Raw genomic sequence first — 20,228 nt, 5'->3', positions numbered from 1 at the left:
TCTAGCCTATTACTGCAGGACACCCAGTTATACAGTTATACGGAGACTTACCCATATCCACTCTCACTCATGTCAAACTCTACAAACGCAGGGGAGGCAGAGATTCTGTAAGGTCTGATTGTGCGTGGTGATGTCATGGATACCAGACTAACAATCTGGTGGCCTGGGACTGCAGAACCAACAGAAGATTCACTGCAAGCTGTGGACTGTAATAAGCTGAAGGTCCGCTTTAGGGTCTTTACTGGAGATCCTGAGAAGACATCTCCGGTTGTGCTGAGGCCTGGTTTAGGTAACACAACCAAAATCAGAGTTACTGTACTTGATTAATGTGTGTATGTTTGTGTGTGTTTGTGTGTGTGTGTGTGTGTGTGTGTGTGTGTGTGTGTGTGTGTGTGTGTGTGTGTGTGTGTGTGTGTGTGTGTGTGAGCGTGCGTGCGTGTTTGAAAAGCCAACTTAAAACTCAAGACGATCAAATGTCACATGTGAAGAGGAGGCATGACAGAAAGCTATATAAATGATAATAAAAGAACAATGTACCATTTTTGAGAAATGGATGACAGTTTGGTTGCTTGGCCATCTTGTGAGTCAAGCACATGAGAGGATGCCCCAAACACAAGAACTTTCTGAAGACGGAAAGTAGAACACACACCTCACATACTGTATTGTAGCATAAAAATCAATTTGTAAGTCTACAAATCTTTGAACCGAACAGAAATATTTACATCTGAACATCATACACTGTGTTTCACCTGAGCTCTGCATGCGTTATGGCCTGGGAGGAGAGCTTCTCCAAGATACGCGTAACAGGCAAGTGTAATGGATGATTCACAGCCATCAGCATACTCTGACAGTGGGTCAAAAGTGTGGAGATCAGCCCTGCCTTGCACAACACATGCCGGTTTTGCTCAGGTTTAACCATGGCCTGGATGTGGTGCACCAGTGACAACTGGATCTCCATGGAGAGCTGGGAATCAGGGAAAGAAATTGTGAATTATTTCTAATTATTGTGCATTACATGGCTGTACGTATGAGTGACTGTAATCTCATTCTAGAGAGGTACCTGTGTGTCTTCGGGACTAAATACTGAAGGAAGAAGACTAATCATAACTCTGACTGCTCCTGGATGAAGAATAATATTACTGCAGCTGAACAAACTGTAAGAAAGGGGAAAAATGATACAGCTCGCATTCACACCCCCTTCATTGGTACTAATTTGATATGAATGCATGCATAAAATTCATCTTCAAAGAGCATGGAGGATTTTTCAACCCTTTCAAACTGGTTAGAAATATCCACCTGCACTGAAACTCTGACGACACTGTAGAAATGCTGGCTCCTTTGTTTCCAGGTCTTCCTTGTTCATCCTCCATGGAATGCAGGTCTGATCCCAAGTGGACAATGGGTGATGCTGAAGACACTCCTTCAGGCACAACTAGTCCATTTAGTGTCTCTTTATCTCTGTCACACCTGTCATCATACTTTAGACCAACAAATAAGTCTGAAGGAGAGTAGGTCCCAGTGGCAAACTGGTCAAGATAGAACAGCAACTTAATACATGTCCTAAGACTGACAGGCAGACTGGGCTGTGGGGTGATGGAAGCAGAGGGGTGAGCTTCTGCCAACTCAATAAATTGGTAAAAGCTCTTTCTGGGAGACTGGTTGCTCTTGTCTTCATCAAAGTTCTCGTCCTGAGGTGTTTCAGTGTGGAAGCAACCAAGTGGAAGTAAAGCTTCCCCGAGCTTTTCATAAAAACCTCCAGTCTCAAAATGGTGAGCATTTACTGAGTGAAGTTGCACAGCCAAGGCCAGAATGTGAAGGCAGAGGAAAAGGAGGTCCAGAAGTGGTTTATGACCCACAGACTCCCACACTGCTCCCTGGGGAGGATCAGACAGCGCTCCTTCCATTTCGATCACCAGAGACAGCAGTCCGGTGAAGCCTCCAGCTCTCCGAAAGGCATCCCAGCTGTTTGGGCTCTCCAGTACCCTCAGCACAGACTGAAAGAGAGGAAGGAAGAGTCAGACATGTGAAATTAAATCATCAAACCCAACCTTAAGTGACGATGGTCCAAAAATACTATGCCGTACTTTAAGGAGAATGTATTGAGATAGAAACTCGGCTCCGCTCACAGGCACAGCTTTCAAAAGTGTCACCCCAGTCAATTAAAAGTAAATGGCATGAAAAATAAATGAAACATATAGATATGTCATAAATCATTTTTGGTAACTAGTTTTTGGAGGTGAACAAAATCACATTAGCTTTATTCGATTCAGAGACCTAATCCATCAGGCAGGTAATGTATTAGGCTGAACGCAGAGGGAAATGTGATTAACTGAAACTGGAGTAATCACAATGGCTCTTCACACTTGCCAATCCAGGTCGTACCCAATCTGATTGCCACCTGCTTTAACTGCATTAGCAAAAGACACACACACACGCACACACACACACACACACACACAAAAGTACCAGCACACATGCACAATCTCACACGCGATACACACAATGTCTGCAAATAAGTGTTCCTCTCACTACCATCTATAAAAACGGACACACAGTGGGTGTAACACAGTTAAACATAATAAGATTTCTGTCCCTTTCTCTGATCTGATAGAGGTGGTAATCTTATGTGAGCCACAGCACAATGCTGATAGCTTAATCAAATCAGTCATGAGTTTACAGATTAACCTGTTTTAGCAAATCAATCTACATTTGTCTATAATGTAACCAGTGTCCCACACACTGAGAAAAAAAAATCACTATTTTATAATGTTTTAATTTCATTACAATTTGTCATAATTTGATGTAGGGTGGAAACTTCATCTGCACTTTAGCTTATTGTATATCTCCAGTGACGTGCAGTGAGGTTCATGGCTGGTGAGGCATTGACTTCATCATAATCAGATGAAGATGCTTATAAACATACTAACCTACAGTGTAGCTTATTCACCATTTAAAAAGCAACAGTGAGGAGGTCATTAATAAAGTCTCATGGCAGAATAACTTACACATACAAACTGTAACACACAAATAAGACATTTGATTAAAAAGATTATTATGTTGTTACTTACACGTTTTTTTATGTTATGTTTAATTATAAAGTCCCTCTGAACAAAAGCATCGTAAAAATTTTGAGTTAAGATATGTAATCCTCTATTTTATAGTCAGACAAGGCGAGCGGAAAACCAATGAATGGCTGCACTTGACTCGCTGACAATAGATTGTAGTTTACTGTCACATCTACGGCCGAGGATTAAGAACCCTCAGCCGAATCCCTGGGATCACCAGCACCCCCTACCATGAGGCACGAGAACTGCGTGCCTCACTGTGTGCCACTCAACTCATGAAAAACGTTTCACACATGCAGTTGTTGACAAAAAAATACTGTACATTACATACATTAGCTAAATTAAGGAAATTTAGTTCAAATAGCAAACGTATTTGAACATTTTAATAGCGACTTACATAGAGATAGCATTACGGTCTCACTGTATAGCATACCAGCACGGCTAGTTGAGTCATTGTGCAAAGCATGGCTGGTGTCTCACCGCAGGTCTCTTTTCAGTATTTCAGCAGTAAATGTGAAAATTCAGGGATTATGAGTACAAATAATGTAAATTTGTGACGTTAAATGAAAAATAACTATATAATACACATCACTGGATAAATATATAACCATTTGATGTATTTATTCCATTTTCCTTTTTTTTTTTTTTTTCTGATGGCAGGTGAGGCCGTCCCCTGACCGCACGTCACTGCATATCTCAGTATTTCTGTATGTGTTGCTCCATGTAGCTTGTACACTAAGTACCTGCAGAAGGTCCCGCTTCAGCTCAACCTCCTGTTGCGTAGACGAGCAGAGGGCTCCGATGGCTGTGCTCATGAACTCCTCAGGGTTAATCTCAGCCAGATGCTCTAAGATCCTCAGAGTGGGACCACGATACTGATCCTCATCCAAGAAGATCTTTATATAAGGTACCATACCAAGGTCTCGCACTGAAACTGGAGCACACATTTAGAGATTAAGTGTGTAACAGGAGTTTCTCGTCAAGGCATAAATTTCAGATATGAAAAAGGATCACAAACTGTGAAATAGAAAGGAATTGAGTTTTCTATTAAAATGTACATTACAAGGGATGCATGAGAATACCTGTGTTTTTGATTGAACGAAAAGTAAAGGTTGAAACAAGTTGAAGCATACAGACACTGAGCAATTTTTCACTGTCCTCCACACATGGCAGCTCTGGATCTAAAGAGTACAAGAACTTTAGTTACAAATTACAGAAAAAAAATAGAGGAAGACCAAGACTGAATTTGAACGACTGAGGTCCATTTTTACTTCAACTAAAGAACGACTGCTTATTGCTCAGTTCAATACAGTGATGTAGTTTTGTCAAACGATCTCCTCATTTCTCTTAGTAGCTCTTTAATCACAAATCCTTCAGTGGCTGAAGAAAAAACAAAATCAGTGAGTACTTGTTTGAGACGAAGACACAACTCCAGTCTTCCTGAGGATCTTTGCTCTCCTCCGAAGTTCAAAGAGTAGCATCTCCAGCAGACCCCTGTCACTGAGAACTTCAGTAAGCATGCCGCTGCACGCTGTCATCCTGGAGGAGAAGAGACGGCTGTCACTTGTGGTGTTGACCATTCATTTTTTTTAAAACTGCAACTTGATATGATATGATATGGTGCTATACGATATTTCGAATGGTAATGGGCAAAAGGCAGGGTGTACCCGAATGAGACACCTGCTCATCGCACAGCCACAGGAATAACAAACACTCACGCTCACACCTACGGACAAATTTGGAGTGATCAATTCACCTAAGCCGCGTGTTTATAAAGGTGGGAGGAAGCCGGAGAACCTGGAGAGGATCCACGCAGAATTGCAGAGAACATACAGACTCCACACAGAAGGGACTCGAACCCGGAACCTTCTTAATGTAAGGCAATTATATTATATTATATGATGTTATGTTATTTTATGTTATGTTATGTTATGTTATTTTATATTATATTATTGTATATTATTATATTAATATATTATGTACATAATATGATATTGATTTGTTCAAATTAGCCTTTATGCTTATATTAGGATGTAACACTTGAACAAATTCTCACATTATGCTAGCAGCTAGCTCACCTATGAAAACACTCCAGAACTGCCAGTAGATACTCTACTCGTGCCGTTCCCCCAGCCAGTTTCCCTGCCCAGTGCTGTTTCAACACAGCCAGAAGTGCATTCAAGGCCTCGTGAGGGATGTAGTTAAACTTAAATACCACCTGTAGGAAATCAGATATTTAGTCAGGCCCTATGGCATTGCTGTATCGGAGAAAAATTGTGAAAAACATTTTGCGCAAGTTGTGTTACAAGTCACAAGTCATACCATCTCCAGCAGTGAAAAGAAAAGTCTTTGTACAGGTACTGGTTTACACCATATACAGGCAGCCAGCTGGGCCATAGACTGGGCCCTCCACTCCAGAAGGAAGAAATTAGCTGTATCTCGCTCCCAAAGTGCCTGCAGAGTTTGAAGAAGTTGGCAGCACAGTGTGGAGTCCTCAGAGTGCAACAAGCAGGCTTGAAGCAGGTGGAAAGCAGGCAGATTCTTCACAGCGGACCCTAGCAAAAACAGTAGAATAGGAGGTGAGTCAAAAAGTCATTTAACTTGTCAATGAAAGCTTTAGGTCCTAAACATAAGTCCTATTGAACAGAATGTTCGTCAAATTTTGCTTTGGTGGGATCAGACAGTCAACTTCTTCGAACAGGAAAACCAACAAATTAAAAGTAAGCTGAAACACAAAGCCCAAGTTGAGCCCCTAATAAGGTATGTAGAGCTTATGAAACCCAAAGAGACCCAAATGATGAGATGTAGAGATCATACAGTTAAGTGTCTGCTGCAACAGTTAAAATGATATCTGGACAATGTCACATATTCTCACAACAATTCTCTGGTCTCGTCTTAACTTCTATCGAGGATATCCCCATCCATTGCTCAGTAGCCCCTTGAATAAATGAATGAATGAATGAATGAATGAATGAATGAATGAATGAATGAATGAATGAATAAGTGTGTGTGTGTGTGTGTGTGTGTGTGTGTGTGTGTGTGTGTGTGTGTGTGTGTGTGTGTGTGTGTGTGTGTGTGTGTGTGTGTGTGTGTGTTTGTGTTTCTTCTACAGTTACACATACAGAGACAGACTGAAAAACAAAGGGAACAACCTGCATGAAGGCAAGAGGACGAGAAGCGTAATCTGCCTTGATAAAGTATCTTGGCTACACTGTCAAAATATTAAGAGGAGGTCTTAGATTAGAGAGCTCAAACACACTCATGGTTGTTGTGAATAAATATACACCTGCTTAGTAATAGGATTCATTTTCACACTTAGTCAAAATCACATCAGAGCTAAATAAGATCAGCGCATAAGTCTGCCTGGTCCCTCCGTTGGAAAGAGATCTGCTCCTTGATGTGATGGATTGGTGCTGCGTGTGTGTGTCTGTGTGTATGTATGAAGGTACGATATGTTTATTATGAACACTATTTATGAGTGTTGGATGGAGATGTGTGTGTGTATCTATGATAGATGGCTGGTTGCTGTAGGCCAGTGGTGAATGGATGTGGGGCATCCTAACAGAGTTAGAGGGAAGCCTCCACTTCATCATCACAGACATAATCACCTCAGCTTCCTGTTAACCTGAGGGGTGTTGTGCATCGCAGCAGGGTAGTGGTGGAGCTACAGGGAGTCAGAGTGTGTGGGAAATCAGGGAAAGGGAGTGATGGAGTTTGGGTGGGTATATAAAAGAGCAAAAACGTCAAGGCTGCTGAACTGTGTGGTCACATGGGGGAAAGAAATTCTCATCCCTAATCTTGTCTTTGCTGGGCTAATGCATTTGGTGTTAATTAGACAGTTTGGCATGTGATTTTGGAATGGATGACTCAAGAGTTTATCCTTATTTTACAACTGATAATTACGGTTATAGAGTAGAACTCATGGCAAAGACTTGACCTACCTTTGGTGAGAGGTGGGTCAAATCTAAAGGCTGGAGGTTGAGGATTGGAGACGCAAAGAATCACTTTCAGCTCAGTTTTTCCAAGAAGGGTGAAAGATGCAATAAGAGCCAGCAACTCCTCCACAGGCTGGAATTGATCCGCAGATACACCTTTCTCACAGCTTAGGATTGTTGGATAAGAGACAAAAGGAAGTTAAATACAAAGCAGGGAGAAATAAAAAAGTTTATTATTTATACTATTACTAGTACTGCGTCTTTTCAAGGGGCTGCATCTTTAGACTGATATTTCCTCTTAATTTTTAAGAAGGGCCTGTTTACTATTGTCATGAGACAAATCTATATTCTATAATAACTCCTGGTCCTGAAATGTGTTCATGTCCTTCATCTCACCGTTTCAGGATGTTCTCAAGGACCTTGTAGCCATTGTTGGTGTCAAACTCTATGAAGAGGGCAGGGTTGAAGGTGTAGGTGTCCCTAATGAAGCTGAACACGGCCACAGCCACTTCAGCCAGCAGAGGTCCTGACACGTCATCACTGATGTGCAACAGGTTCTGGATACAGAGTCGGACACAGTTTTTACCTACCGAGGCAAAAGGAACAGTTCTTTGTTATTGAGGCAATTCTAGGTCAGAGATTTACAATACTGTACGTAAACATAACACCCTCTGCACAATCAGTGTGACGGACTTAAAGGTAGAATAAACTATTTACATCCACTCAGGTTTGGTAAGCTGCTGTAAGTTGACCAGGTTTCAAAGATCTCTAGAATCATGTGAGAATAATATCCTGCTGCGAAAAGCAGTCGAAGGGCACCAAGATTTGTCAAACTAAGTGAATCATCTGAGCTGATGTCATGTGACGTGTTGCAGTATGTCTCCATGATGTGGTCATGTGTCTCTCAGCTCATTCTACAAATAAAAATATCCGTCTGCAAGGATGACATTCCTTATAAAATGTAATTATTCGTTTCCCAGAACCATTTATTTCATTTATGCATGTGCTCTGAGGAACCGATGGAGAACATTCTTGTGTAACTAAGAAATAAATAACTGCTTATAAAGGAAGAGAAATGTTACTTCCTACAGTTGTGAGTTTTATTACCTAGCAAGCTTGGGACAGTGTTGCCGGTTGCTGCCGATGAGACTGCCTTAAGTAGACGGGAGGCCTGATGCCTCCAGGAAGCACTGGTCTGATCCCACAGTGATGTGAGGCCGATGATAAGACACCGCAGTTCCTCGGTTTCTACCAGTATTTCCACATTAGCTGGGAGCCTACAGAGTTGAAGAAGAACCTGAAAAAGAGAAGAGATGAAACGTACATACAAATGTACAACGTACATATAAAATGAGGTTTAATTTCCTCAACTGACATTTGTTAAGGGCTCCTGAATGGTCTCTTCTCTGGCCATGTTCTCCTTTAGAGCTGGAAGGCACACCAGCAGGTAAAGACATTTCACCAGAGCAACAGGGAGCTCTGGGCTTATGCAGGATAAAACCTCCTACACAAACACACACACGCATTTTTTTTTTATTTACAATGTATGAACTTTCTTAGTTTGGTTAAGGGTGATGCATTGTAAAGATATTAGTGACATTTATAAAAAATAGTTAAGTTTTCAATTAAAAAAATATTTATCACCCACTGAGCTGTCATCTGTCAGCAGCACAAGAGACTTCAGCAATAGCCACCCTGGACTGTCTCTCGTCTTACAGTGTATGTCCCTCAGATCTTGTCTGTGGAAGAACTGCACCACTTCCTCACGAGCCTTCTCTGAATTCAAAGAGCAAATGTGTGTCACATAGAAAGGCTACAAGACTGCCTATATTCCAGAAACACTGTCACATTATCACATAAAGCAGAAAATACAAATACAAACATATACAGTATATTCATCAAGTACAGAGCAGCATGCAGATCTAAAAAGGTTTATACCAGAATGCGGGTTTTTTTCTTCCATGTTTTTGTACCGCTCAAGTGCAAAAATTCCTGAGAAGATATTTTCACAGCAGTGTGAACTTAAAAAAAGCTCTGCAAAAGGCACACTTTTTTTTAAAAGAAAACTTTATTTAAAAAGTATCAAATAATCATAACATGCATCATTTTGTGAAACTTGAACCAAGCATCTGGTTATCAAAAAAGGAAGAAAAAAATGATTAAAAATTTCTGTTTAACAGAAGTTCCAAAAACATGACATTCGAGACAATATAATCGACAGAACAGAAAACATCAACACAAACAATGAAAAACGGGGAAGCAAACAGATGAACTCAAGAGTTCCTCTGCTTGTAATTTAATGCACTATTTCTCTTCATGTAAGAAGTTGTTTGTACCTGCAGGCCTTTCTTCCAGTCGACTGTGGATGTTATAGATGATGGTGTCAGCAGCAAGAGCTGCGAGTCGCTTTCCATTCAAACCATCAAGCCTGCTGCCATCCTCACAGACCTGAGATCAGGAATAAGATTGTAAAAATAGTGAAGAGCAAAAAGATGACTTCACCTTTTATTTCAATATTAACAGAATTTTTAACAATAGGATGTATTTGGCTGCTTACTGCAAAAAGCAATTTAGCATGAAAATGTGAATGTTATTATAAAATGAATTTCTGTCTTTCAGAAAAATTACTGCATGCCCTTTACTGACATACTTGAAGGTTACTTGTCTATTGTAGTCAGTGCATTATGAAACACAGTCGCCATATTATAACTGGATTACTACTGCTTTGGCTAATGCACTACACTACACATAATAGACGGCAAGCATTGTGCATGCCCCTTTCAGTGCCATAAGAGGATATTGCATGCACTGAGTTTGCTGTTCCTACATGATCCCCCATGTAATGGTCAAATTTCTGGACAAGAAGCTTACAGATACACACATTCAAAACCACACACAACCCAATGGTGATTATGCATTCAGCCGTAAACCCAATTTATGGTGTTAAACACACATATGTATGTATCAGCTGTGGTGGATTTTTTTCTTTAAGTAGAATTATTTCTCATTCACAATAAGACATTATTTTCCAATTAACCAAAGTGGGACCAGAAGCTGTGGAGCCAAATTACGTTAAAATTTCATACGACAGGGCCGTAACATAGATTAACACAGAGACCATATGCAAATTCATTTAAAGCATGCTGATGCAATCAACTGAGCACCTCATGTTGATTCAGTCATTCATTCAAGTGGTCTGGCATATTATTGGAAGATGACTCGTGCTGAGAAATCCATTTCACATTTTCAAAGAGGTATTAATTCAATCAGTGACTGATTTAAATTCTCTTTCTTAGATCCTGTAATTATTCTCAAAACTGATTGTTTTCATAACTCATTACGTTGACTGAAAATTCTAGAAATCATGAATGGATAAACAATGAGCCCTCAATGGACGTGTTATTGCCTGGGTACCTGGATGTAAACAGACAGGACTTCGATGAGATGCTCCTCTTTTTGTTCTGCAGGAACATGGTCACTTTTGTTGTCGGGGCTGGAGGACATATGAATTCCCAGCACCTGCAGTCGTTCTGTTAGTTTTTCTGGGAGTTGGGTGGTCCTAGAAGAGTCCTCCACTTCATCCAGTTTCACCTCCTCAGAGACAGACAACTCCCCTGAAGCACTCAGCTCTCCAGTTTCTTTATTGATTCTTTCCACTTTCATCGTCTGGTCAGGGAAAAGAGCAAAGTGAAAAATGCTCAGGCTGTTACGTCTTTTTTTAATCTACTCTGAGTTTTTCTAGAATTGCAATATACATGAATATAAAGCATATTAATTAATTTTTCTTTGTCTCGCTCAGCTCCTCAGAGAAATATGTCCAAAACATGGACATATTTCATAGTGGTCTGTCCTTCTTGCAAGCAGAAGGACAGACCACTAAGCAGTCATGTGTTGCTATAACTTATTGGTTATCGGTTTGTGTGACAAATCCTCATGGCACACAATGTCCAGAAATTTAAAGCATGTAATTTCAGTAAGTGTTGAAACATTTCAATTCACATCTCGATCACCAGATTTACTGCTTCTTATTTTTTATATTACTTGGTTGACATCTCTTTTTTCCATTGTGAAATTTTATGGTAACCACTAATTGCACCACAATTTAAAAATACCAAATAGTCTTGTCAATAACAGCGGGAAAAAAATTGATATAAGGGGCACAATTTCTACACGTACCGCTGCAAATTGGGGTGTTTCGTTCTTTTAAACCCAAAAATGTTCTGACACAAATGTTCTGACTGAGCTTGTGACACAACTCTTTTACAGTTTGAAATCCTTCACACAGGAAATTGGTAAAATCACCCAACACTACTGTGTCACACCAGCTGTTGATGGTGAGTCCTACAAGAAGCAATGCTAATGTATGACTAAGGCTTGACTGGAGAATTCTTTCCTTATTACAGTGATATTATTTTGGTCACTCTTTATTAAGACACATAACATCATGACAGCTGACATGGAAAAACAGTGGGGTTTAAGCAAATAGGAAGGAAGTTCATATCCATTTTATACTAATAAATACTGATGGCGATGTTTTCTTATGTAAGCCTGTCTGTGTTATCTGTTGTGAAATGAAAAACACAGCACATACCAATATCCAATCCTACAGTGGCATAAATTCAAATATGTCGAAGAGAAAAATGCCCACATGATCACAGGAACACTTCTGCCTACTTCAAAATCCCCTTTACAAGAAAATCAGTCATGCAGCACCCGGTTAAGTTCTTGTACTTCTTACCTGTTCTTGTGTTAGAGCCATCTGTGTATTTCCCTGCTCTAAGGGGACGCTGTCGTCTGTGTTGTTTTGTTCAAACTGACTGGTTTGTCTGATCCCATGTCAGGAAGAAGACAAGCAGAGACCTGCTAAGACCTGACGAGTGACTACGGCACAGACCCTGCTGTAAGACTGGCAGCCAGTAACTAATCTGCAGAGTGTAGGCTGAGCTTTGAACAAAGCAGAGCAACTCAAATCAGCTGACCCAGGTCATGTGTCCCATTTCCGTACAGAAGCAGAAGTGAGAATAACTGTTGTTTGACTGGTTGCATTGGGCCCTCCCTCTCCAGGCCAAAGAACAATGTTTGGATGAAGAGGTGTCATCTAAAGCTGGCATGATAGAAATCAATTTGACAGGTTCCCATTATCTAACACAGACATGACCAAACCCTAGACTTACAGGTTTGTGTGGGAATTGAAGGCTCTGATTGACAGGTGAAATACAATAAAACAAATGGCATTTCATGCGCTTCTCTGCTGATAACAGCAGGAGAGGCAATTCTATTTTTTGTCTGACAGCAATTTAATGACTAGAACAATACTTTATCGGGACAATAATGCCCTCAACAGATGTTAATGTTGTCTTGCTTGTGTTTTTCTCGCATGTGGCTTGAGTACTGGGCGTTAAATAATAATAATACCTGTGGTTCGAATGATTTCTGAGTGTGGCTGCACTGATTGAGAAATTGCACGTGTTTGATGACGTCGTTGAAACAAGGTTAGTTCCACACCGCCATCTAGTGGGGTCCGATGGTAACGGACGACGGGAAATTGATTACAGATACTGTACGTATTACCAAAACAGGCAGTAATTAGAATTTCAAACGAAAGTCATACCTCTGCCAAGACCCAGCAGCCTCTCTTAATGATATTACACATATCCAGACATTAAAATCGCATGTTGACCACATTAATGGTTGACTCCTGAGTCGTGTTGAAGTCATAGGGTAAAAAAAGAGAATGGATCCATGCGTTTATTTGGAGTCGTTCCAAAATCAAAAATCTTTTTTTTTTCCACATGCCTCAATTTTTCATCAAATATAATGATAATGCATCAATATCTGTATGCGTATTTGATAAAAAAAAAAAACATGCCGAAGAAGCACATGCGCAAACTTTCACACAATTGCATTATAATCTTTCTGGTAGTTTATATGCAATTGAGACAATATTCTGTAACAGTATAAGAAAATTAAATTTAAAAAAAAAATCAACAACATAGTAGTAATACTACTACATAGTAACGACTCCTACCGAGATTTATTGTCTTGATGGCTTCGTTTTGTTGTTTTCTGCTCCAACAGGACAATGAGTGTCTGGACTGAAAAGTGGAACCCATTCATAAAGATATTTTGCAATGTTTGCGAAATTATAACTTAATAATTGAAAAAAAAGTCATGAATTGTTCACCGTCATATACCCGGCACTCCGATCAGGTGCCATAAATATGTAATCATTTTATCCTGCCAAAAGACAAACACGCTGAACATTATGGAGAACGTTACCAAACGCCTGGTGGTGTGGAACGCTGACACAGAACCTCCATTTATCCAGAAGGAATCATGACACCCACATTTCTCTGTACATGTACCTGTCTCAACTCGGGTTCCGTGTTCTACCTCAGCGCTATCTCATCTATAGGGCCCGTGCGATTTGTTGACGGAAGTGACGACAGTGTCACGTGACTGCCTGCAGCGAACCAGACGCACAGGGCGTGGTCTCCCTCGATCCGTTGAACGCTATGGCTGAGCACCGTTACAAACGGTCTGCCGTCTCTTTTTGAGCCGTGACACCGTAGCGCCTCCGCAAACGAGCTGACTGCGGCTCCGTCTCGGTGTCTGTCGGTGGGAGCCGCTGCGGGGAATCCATCACGATGCATCCGATGCCCGTGTGCTCCGTAAGCGGGGGGGACATATTTGACTGTATACAAAGAGGAAATATCGAAGAGTGCATACATTTCCTTCAGAATGACCGGTCCGTCCTCAAAGAGAAAGGTAAGAACTGAGCCTTAATAAAATAAAATAAAAACATTTAAATCTGGTCAGTTTTACAGCATACACAGAACACTAAAGACAACTACTGCTGTATTCCTGTCTGAAATTGGGAACCCGGCTAGTGATGGTTTCCTTATTGCAGCCAAAAAAAAAACTGCGTTGAATATCAATGATGATGAATATTTTTACTAAGAGATCATTCCTGTTGCATCTTTGTCGTGTGTCTAATACATACACCTCCATGTCACATTCATCAGTAAGTATGACCAATGAGGTTTACTTATTTTCTAAAGGATCCATTTAAACTTTATCTCATATCAGTACATAATGAAGCGATTTTGTCACAGTAATAATAGGAAACAAGGTCTGGCTGCAGCTTTTCAATGAGATAATCTTCCATGTTTCTAGTTGGACAGATTCTGTAACAATGCAGCCCAAAGTCAAACTGTGTCAAAAGGAATTCTACCTGTCACTGGGGAGGTTTTTAGTCAACAGGCTGTCAGCCGCACATTTACAACTAGCTTTTGTTGGTCCACTCGGAGCCTGCACATCATTTTGAAGGTCTTCAGAAATTATGTGTTTGTCTTCATGAAATTATGTGTTTGTCTTCATCCAGGTTGGGGTGGTTTCACCCCGTTGCACTATGCTGCCCTCCACGGTAATCGGGCCCTGGTTGATCTCTTCTTGAGTAATGGAGCTGACCCTAACTTGACCTGTGATGCAGGTCAGACAGCCTTACATTTTGCCTGCAGGTGAGCAGTCAGTGTTAAGCAAACATGCTGATTTCTGATTGTGACAATGTCATACTGTAAGTGGAAAATTGTGCTTCTCTATTATGTAATTGACCTTTCATTGATAATTATTGATAATTGTGACTCTTGTCAGGCAGGGGAACATCTATATCATACACCAGATGATGCAGCATGGGGCTGATTTGCGCCTCATTGACCTGCAAGGAAAAACGTCACTGCATCATGCTGTCACCGGGGGTAACATGTGAGTGAAGGAAACAAAGAATCGCTAAGTTGAATGGGTTTTTTTTCCTATGGGACTACGCAGTTCCGTAGAAATATCTCATGCATGGACTTACTCTCAGTTACCTTTCCCAGTGTTGCAGTGCACTATTTGTGGGAGACAGGAATGTTTCGGTTCTCAGACACAGACATGTACCAAGTAACTCCACTTCACCTGGCTGCGTCCACAGGCAACACAGAGGTCGTCCGGTACTTACTCAGAGACCAGGTATATATTAGACTTCTATCTCTCCCCATCTTTGTCAACCACTAATCTAACAATTTATCCCAAAGTCTTAAAGCCTCATTAATATGTTTTTGATTGCAACTTTGTGTCAAATCAAAAAGATTTTAAAGTGTAAGTACAGTATTGCTGCTACGCACAGACAATTAACAGGAAACACTGTAATGAGACTTTAATAAACCTTTGACTGCCCTTATTCACCTGTGGATTATAGGTTAAGCATCACTTTAATCTACCACTGAGGAAAATAGCTTACATGATTTTGTACTTCTATACAAACCTCCTTCGAGTAAGTAAAAGTTGAACTAGACTGCTGGCGGGCGCATCAAACCAGCAAATGGGTCATCAGAGCCATATTTACTTGAGGTTTGTTACTGTAAAAATCCTTATGCTTGGCAGTATTCAGCGATCATTCTATGCTTAAATACTTTGGTGAAACGGGGCAGCAAATGATCATTTTTGCGGCTGCTTGTCAACCTCATGTTTGCGTCAGAGATGTGCTGTGGACGCAGTCGACCAGCAGGGGGCGACAGCGCTTCATGTCGCAGCAGAGAGGGGCGCAGTGGAGGTGTGCTGGACGCTGCTGCAGAAAGCAGGGTGCAGACTGCTCCACGAGAAGAATCACAGCGGCCTCAAACCACTGGACCTCAGCAAACAGGGGAAAACATTTAGGTGAATCTGTTAACTTTAGAAATGCCTGGTGCAAATGTCTGCTGGCAGGCCTCTTCGTGGATTGGTGACACCCTCACGACCTTTAAATATTCTGCTCTGCTGTTTATCTCCAGACATCAGCAGCTCACAAAGCTACTGAGTCGCTATATTAATGAGCCGATTCACCACAAGCCAAGAGAGTCTCATGGTAAATGTCACTGCATTGTTTCATTTAGTGATGAAAACAAGATGAAAATGTTGATGACAATAGCAGCACTGTAACTTTCAAAGTGTTGTTTGTGCATTCATGTCTGCATGTCTCCTGCTCTGTCTTTTCCAAACAGTTCTATACTACTGGACTCTGCTTTTTCCAACCCTGAGCGGAGCCACTATCCTGCTGATTGCAGCCATGTTAGGAGGTTACGGAGGGCTAACCTGCAGTGTGCTTTTCCCCTGGCTGGCCAGGAGCATCTTCACTCAGTTTCACCGCATGACCACATATCAAAGGTTTCACAAAAATAGAGTGAGGATGTCAACATGTTTCACTTTTGTTTCTAGTGGTATTAAGATAGCGTATCTTTCTTCCAGGTCACCCAATCCGATCTACTTGGGAACTCTCATGGCTGGATTGCTTCATTCCCTGCTCTGTTTCTATGGAAAAATAATGCCTGATATCCTTATTAAAGATGACACACATTAAGTGTCATGATTGTAGAAATTACTTGATAATCTAGTGATTGTTTTTTGTTGTTGTTTTTTCCTATGTTAGCCAGATGACACAAGGATCTCAGTTTTAGTCAAACTGTTTAGTTCTTATATGTAATTTTTTTTAAATTATTAATCATGCCTTGGATAATAGGGCAGTTTCAGATTTGAGTAACATTTTGATCAATCACGTTATGTTCTGAAGACAATACAGTAGTACCTTGAGATACGATTGACTTGACGAGTTTTTTGAAATGTGAGCCATCATTCTGTCCATATTTTTGTTTGAGATATAAGTGGAAAGCTGAGTTACGAGTTGTGCGTCAGGAAACCACCACTGAATCACCTGAGACCACATCTCGTTCTTTCCCCTTTTAGACTGTATATCATATATGTAAAATATATAAGTAATTACGCACAAGTAAAGTATGCATATCTGTTGGTTGATTAAAAGTTTTTTTTGCATTAATTTAAGTGCCTTTTTTGCAAGCCTGGAACAAATTAATATTATTTTATTTATTTTAAAGGGGGAATTTTGTTTGACATATGAATAATTTGAGTTAAAACTCAGTCACAGAATTGATCATACACACATCTCATGTTATCACTGTACCTGGATTATTTTTTATCACCTGGACAATGTTTTTCTAGCTGCCTTGCTTGTTCTAATATGCCAAGCAATGTAGACGAAAGCAACTGTGTGTGTTAAAATGACAGGCATTCATCCTTAATCGCTTGAAAGTGTGTGGCCAGCCAGTGCTCTGGTCCAGTTGTCGATGATCCACTTCGCTCTAGTCCTTGTTTTGTTCTGCAAGATTCTGACCCAGGATCCAGGGATGCTGGACAGAGCAGATGCAGATCCTCGGTTCTCCTACATTGCTGACCTGGTGGAGAACAACCAGAGTCCTCAGAGGTTCTGTCCCTACTGTGAGGTGAGATATTCACACAACTCTTGTTTGTCTTTATATCTAAATAAAGAAACAACCAATCCTTTCTTGATGTGAGAGTTACCATGAGTCTCTCCTTCAAAATGTTCTTCACATACCTCTGCTAAAATCTGTCAGCTGTTGCATTAGCTCTGTCTCAAATCAGGGGCTGCATCCTTAGAGGGATCTAGTTAAAGATCTAAGGCTGTCCCGTTCAAGGGCCCCTTCACATGCCTCCCACAAATGTGGCTATTCTTTCTCTAGACATTAAATTCCCGGAGTCATTTTGTAGCTGCAGTATTTACATTTTATTTCCAAAAACAGCCTCTACAGGATTAATGGACTGCCCTCAGTCTGAGTGAAATTAAATGATTTTTACAGTTTTTTACAATTAAATTTATTTACAATTGCTGGCTCTACTTTTATTCTATTCTCTGTTCTATTGATACTGTTTCCATTCCTACACCATTTTTAATTGCAGCATTATCACAACTGTTACTTTGACTACATCTGACTTTTGTATCACTGATACAACTAGTACTTCTACACCACAGATTTAACTATTGTGGCATTAAACTGTAAGTCCAGAACCATAATTTTACCATCACTAAATCAACTCCATCTATTAGGGTTACTGGAGGATTGGTTTGGGATTTCATGATGCGGAGGTAAAGAGCTTTTGAAATTCTTCACAGAACAGACAACCTCATTTAAGAGCTCTGAACGCAATGTGACCCGAAGGACATAGACTGTCCTTAGAAGGATGTAGCCCCTGAATGGAGACACAACAGCTCAGTCAATGATGTGACAATAAATGCGAGTAAAGGTGAAATAGATGACATTCATCATGACCAGATATCACACCGGAGAGCCAGGACCTTATACCGAAACCGATCTTGAGAGTCACATAGAACTGTGAAATGTTTTCCGAGTATATTTCCACATTCAACAGTTTTTTTGTTTAACAATAGTGTGAGCTCGCTTCATATCAGGTCACCATGTGGAATTGTGACTCTTTACTAGTCGGTTTTCATCTCATAGTGAAATTAAAACGTTCTGAAAAGCAGCAGTCAGAAATGCAGGTCGAAATGATTTGGAGTTTGGTCAATGGTAAAGTTTAACTCAGATTTTTATTTGTGTCTCTCATTCTAAGAAATGTATTAATTAGTGCTGATGTTTTGCTCTTCCTTGTCGTTGTATCTTCGACTACCTTTTAGCTGTTTCCACCCGATTACACCAAACACTGTAAGCTGTGTGACGTCTGCATCAAAGACTATGACCACCACTGCCTTTTCCTCAACCGGTGCATCGGTCGGGAAAACCACCGCCTCTTCATCATCTTCATCCTCTCCATGGTGATTGCCCATCTTCTTTTTGTTGCTTCGGCAACAAGTTACTTGTTTGACAAGATGCCTGCAGGTGGTCGGAGCTTGTCATCATGGCTCACGCTGTTAGGGGAGGAGTTCTGGGTTGTGGTCCTGATGATCATGAACGCACTGACGCTCCTGTGGGAGGTGTGGCTCCTGACCGAGCAATTTGATGCCCTTGCCACTGGAACAACCACTTACTTCCGACAATGTGAAAGCTCGTCACGGCAGAGGTCACTAGGGCAGCGGTGGGTTACAGCACTGTCGTTTCTGCTGGAGGGTAGACAACGGGTAGGCAGTGCAAAAAGAGAGGACAAAACCGCCATAGATATATAATATATATGTCCAGCTGTTTCATCACCGCTGACTCACACACCTCTACAGAGTCTTTAGTGTGCATTCATCTGTGTGAGATTTAGTCACAACACTTTGCCATATGACATATTGCACTTGAATGTAATATATCCTCATATTGTATTTTAATATCAGTAGAGTTGATTTGTTTGCAGATTTGTCCTCAAAGTGTCCTGCAAGAGAGCACCAAGTGTTCTGATATTCCACTAGCTTTTAAAGACCTATAAAGTGTGTAAACTGTATACAGTATTTGTTTTTTCCAAAACTATGTTTTAGTCAGGGCGTGCCTCAGAATTAATGTTCACATGCACAGTTGTTTTTGTATTCCACATCAGCCTATACTTTTTTAATATCATTCTTAATGCTTCAAATAAAAATATCATGATGTAAAAACATAGGTCTGCGTGCTTGTGTCATCAACAACTCCTGTGATTAGCCAGTGATAATGGTTAATAGCAGGTGCACCGAAAGACTCTGCTCCCAACGTGATCTCATTATCTCTCCGATGTACAGTTTTCATTTGCACCATGGCACATCCTCTGCTCTCACTAATGAAGACGTGCTGCTCTCATGCCTGCAATTAAACACACTCATTTCCTATGTGTCCCCTCAGACCATGGTTATAGATTATGGATGATGTTTGCCACTCCCCTCCAAGGTCGGTCTTTCTGCATTGTGTGAGTGGCTGTATGACATGATTTTATTTAGTGCTCCTTGTATTGCTTGTTATGTGTTTAGTAATACTGAAGGCAAGCGAATGTAACCCTGAGAAAATAGTAATTCTGCTGTACCGTACTGTATCTCTCTTTCTCTGAATCAGTATTGTATTATTAGATGAGCCACCACTTGTCAATATTCTACTGTATATTATTTTTAATTATGTGGCTAGTCAATGGTCTATGCATGATGTGATGATCTTTATCCATGATCATTTTCTGCCTGAACTGACTTTAATAATCTTTAACTGTAGAGACCCTCAAGAGAGCACACCAAGACCCAACATTTCCTTTAGATTAAAACACAATCTAGATTGTAACAGGACATGAACACCATCTGAGTGTCATGATAGTCCACCATGTAGTTTGCAGTTGAATTGACAAAAATGGTTCAAAAAGTTTCAGAGTCATAAAATTAAGAGTGAAAGACATTTCTGACATAACCTGTCTACCTCACTACCCTCCTCAAGAATTAAATTTTTGC

At 40.6% G+C, this 20,228-nt stretch overlaps 2 protein-coding genes across 5 annotated transcripts in view; one reads left to right on the top strand and one right to left on the bottom strand.

Moving 5' to 3' along the window:
* The window catches only part of wdfy4 (WDFY family member 4), a 40,052-nt gene extending 28,151 nt beyond the window's left edge, over positions 1–11,901 (bottom strand). For all 4 annotated transcript variants that reach the window (XM_068326954.1, XM_068326955.1, XM_068326956.1 and 1 more), the window contains exons 1-18: positions 11,739–11,901; positions 10,415–10,666; positions 9,337–9,448; positions 8,649–8,776; positions 8,376–8,504; positions 8,108–8,297; positions 7,397–7,586; positions 7,007–7,167; positions 5,388–5,620; positions 5,144–5,283; positions 4,474–4,604; positions 4,148–4,246; positions 3,809–3,999; positions 1,297–1,994; positions 1,061–1,154; positions 750–964; positions 538–623; positions 52–280 (exon numbers count right to left, since the gene is read on the bottom strand). In XM_068326954.1, coding sequence (XP_068183055.1) covers positions 52–280; positions 538–623; positions 750–964; positions 1,061–1,154; positions 1,297–1,994; positions 3,809–3,999; positions 4,148–4,246; positions 4,474–4,604; positions 5,144–5,283; positions 5,388–5,620; positions 7,007–7,167; positions 7,397–7,586; positions 8,108–8,297; positions 8,376–8,504; positions 8,649–8,776; positions 9,337–9,448; positions 10,415–10,666; positions 11,739–11,759 — 3,299 coding nt within the window. In that variant the 5' untranslated portion in view covers positions 11,760–11,901. The remainder of the gene's footprint in view (positions 1–51; positions 281–537; positions 624–749; positions 965–1,060; positions 1,155–1,296; positions 1,995–3,808; positions 4,000–4,147; positions 4,247–4,473; positions 4,605–5,143; positions 5,284–5,387; positions 5,621–7,006; positions 7,168–7,396; positions 7,587–8,107; positions 8,298–8,375; positions 8,505–8,648; positions 8,777–9,336; positions 9,449–10,414; positions 10,667–11,738) is intronic.
* A 1,616-nt stretch (positions 11,902–13,517) lies between these two features.
* si:ch211-223a10.1 (uncharacterized) lies at positions 13,518–19,415 on the top strand. The gene is made up of 10 exons (XM_068327540.1): positions 13,518–13,768; positions 14,385–14,520; positions 14,654–14,764; positions 14,878–15,010; positions 15,519–15,697; positions 15,811–15,884; positions 16,021–16,183; positions 16,265–16,347; positions 17,123–17,313; positions 18,525–19,415. The coding sequence occupies exons 1-10, from the start codon at positions 13,648–13,650 to the stop codon at positions 19,008–19,010; spliced, it is 1,677 nt and encodes a 558-aa protein (XP_068183641.1). The 5' UTR covers positions 13,518–13,647; the 3' UTR covers positions 19,011–19,415.
* Positions 19,416–20,228: the final 813 nt, after the last annotated feature.

The sequence above is a fragment of the Antennarius striatus genome, chromosome 11 (genome assembly GCF_040054535.1).
Source record: "Antennarius striatus isolate MH-2024 chromosome 11, ASM4005453v1, whole genome shotgun sequence".
NCBI lineage: Eukaryota > Metazoa > Chordata > Actinopteri > Lophiiformes > Antennariidae > Antennarius > Antennarius striatus.
This window is presented reverse-complemented; position numbering and strand designations above follow the sequence as displayed.

Excerpts from the sequence above, each read along its gene's own strand:
- si:ch211-223a10.1 (XM_068327540.1), top strand. The coding sequence starts at position 13,648 with ATGCATCCGATGCCCGTGTGCTCCGTAAGCGGGGGGGACATATTTGAC. Across the intron at positions 13,769-14,384 it reads GTCCGTCCTCAAAGAGAAAG|GTTGGGGTGGTTTCACCCCG; the intron begins GTAAGAACTGAG and ends GTCTTCATCCAG. Across the intron at positions 17,314-18,524 it reads GGTTCTGTCCCTACTGTGAG|CTGTTTCCACCCGATTACAC; the intron begins GTGAGATATTCA and ends ACTACCTTTTAG.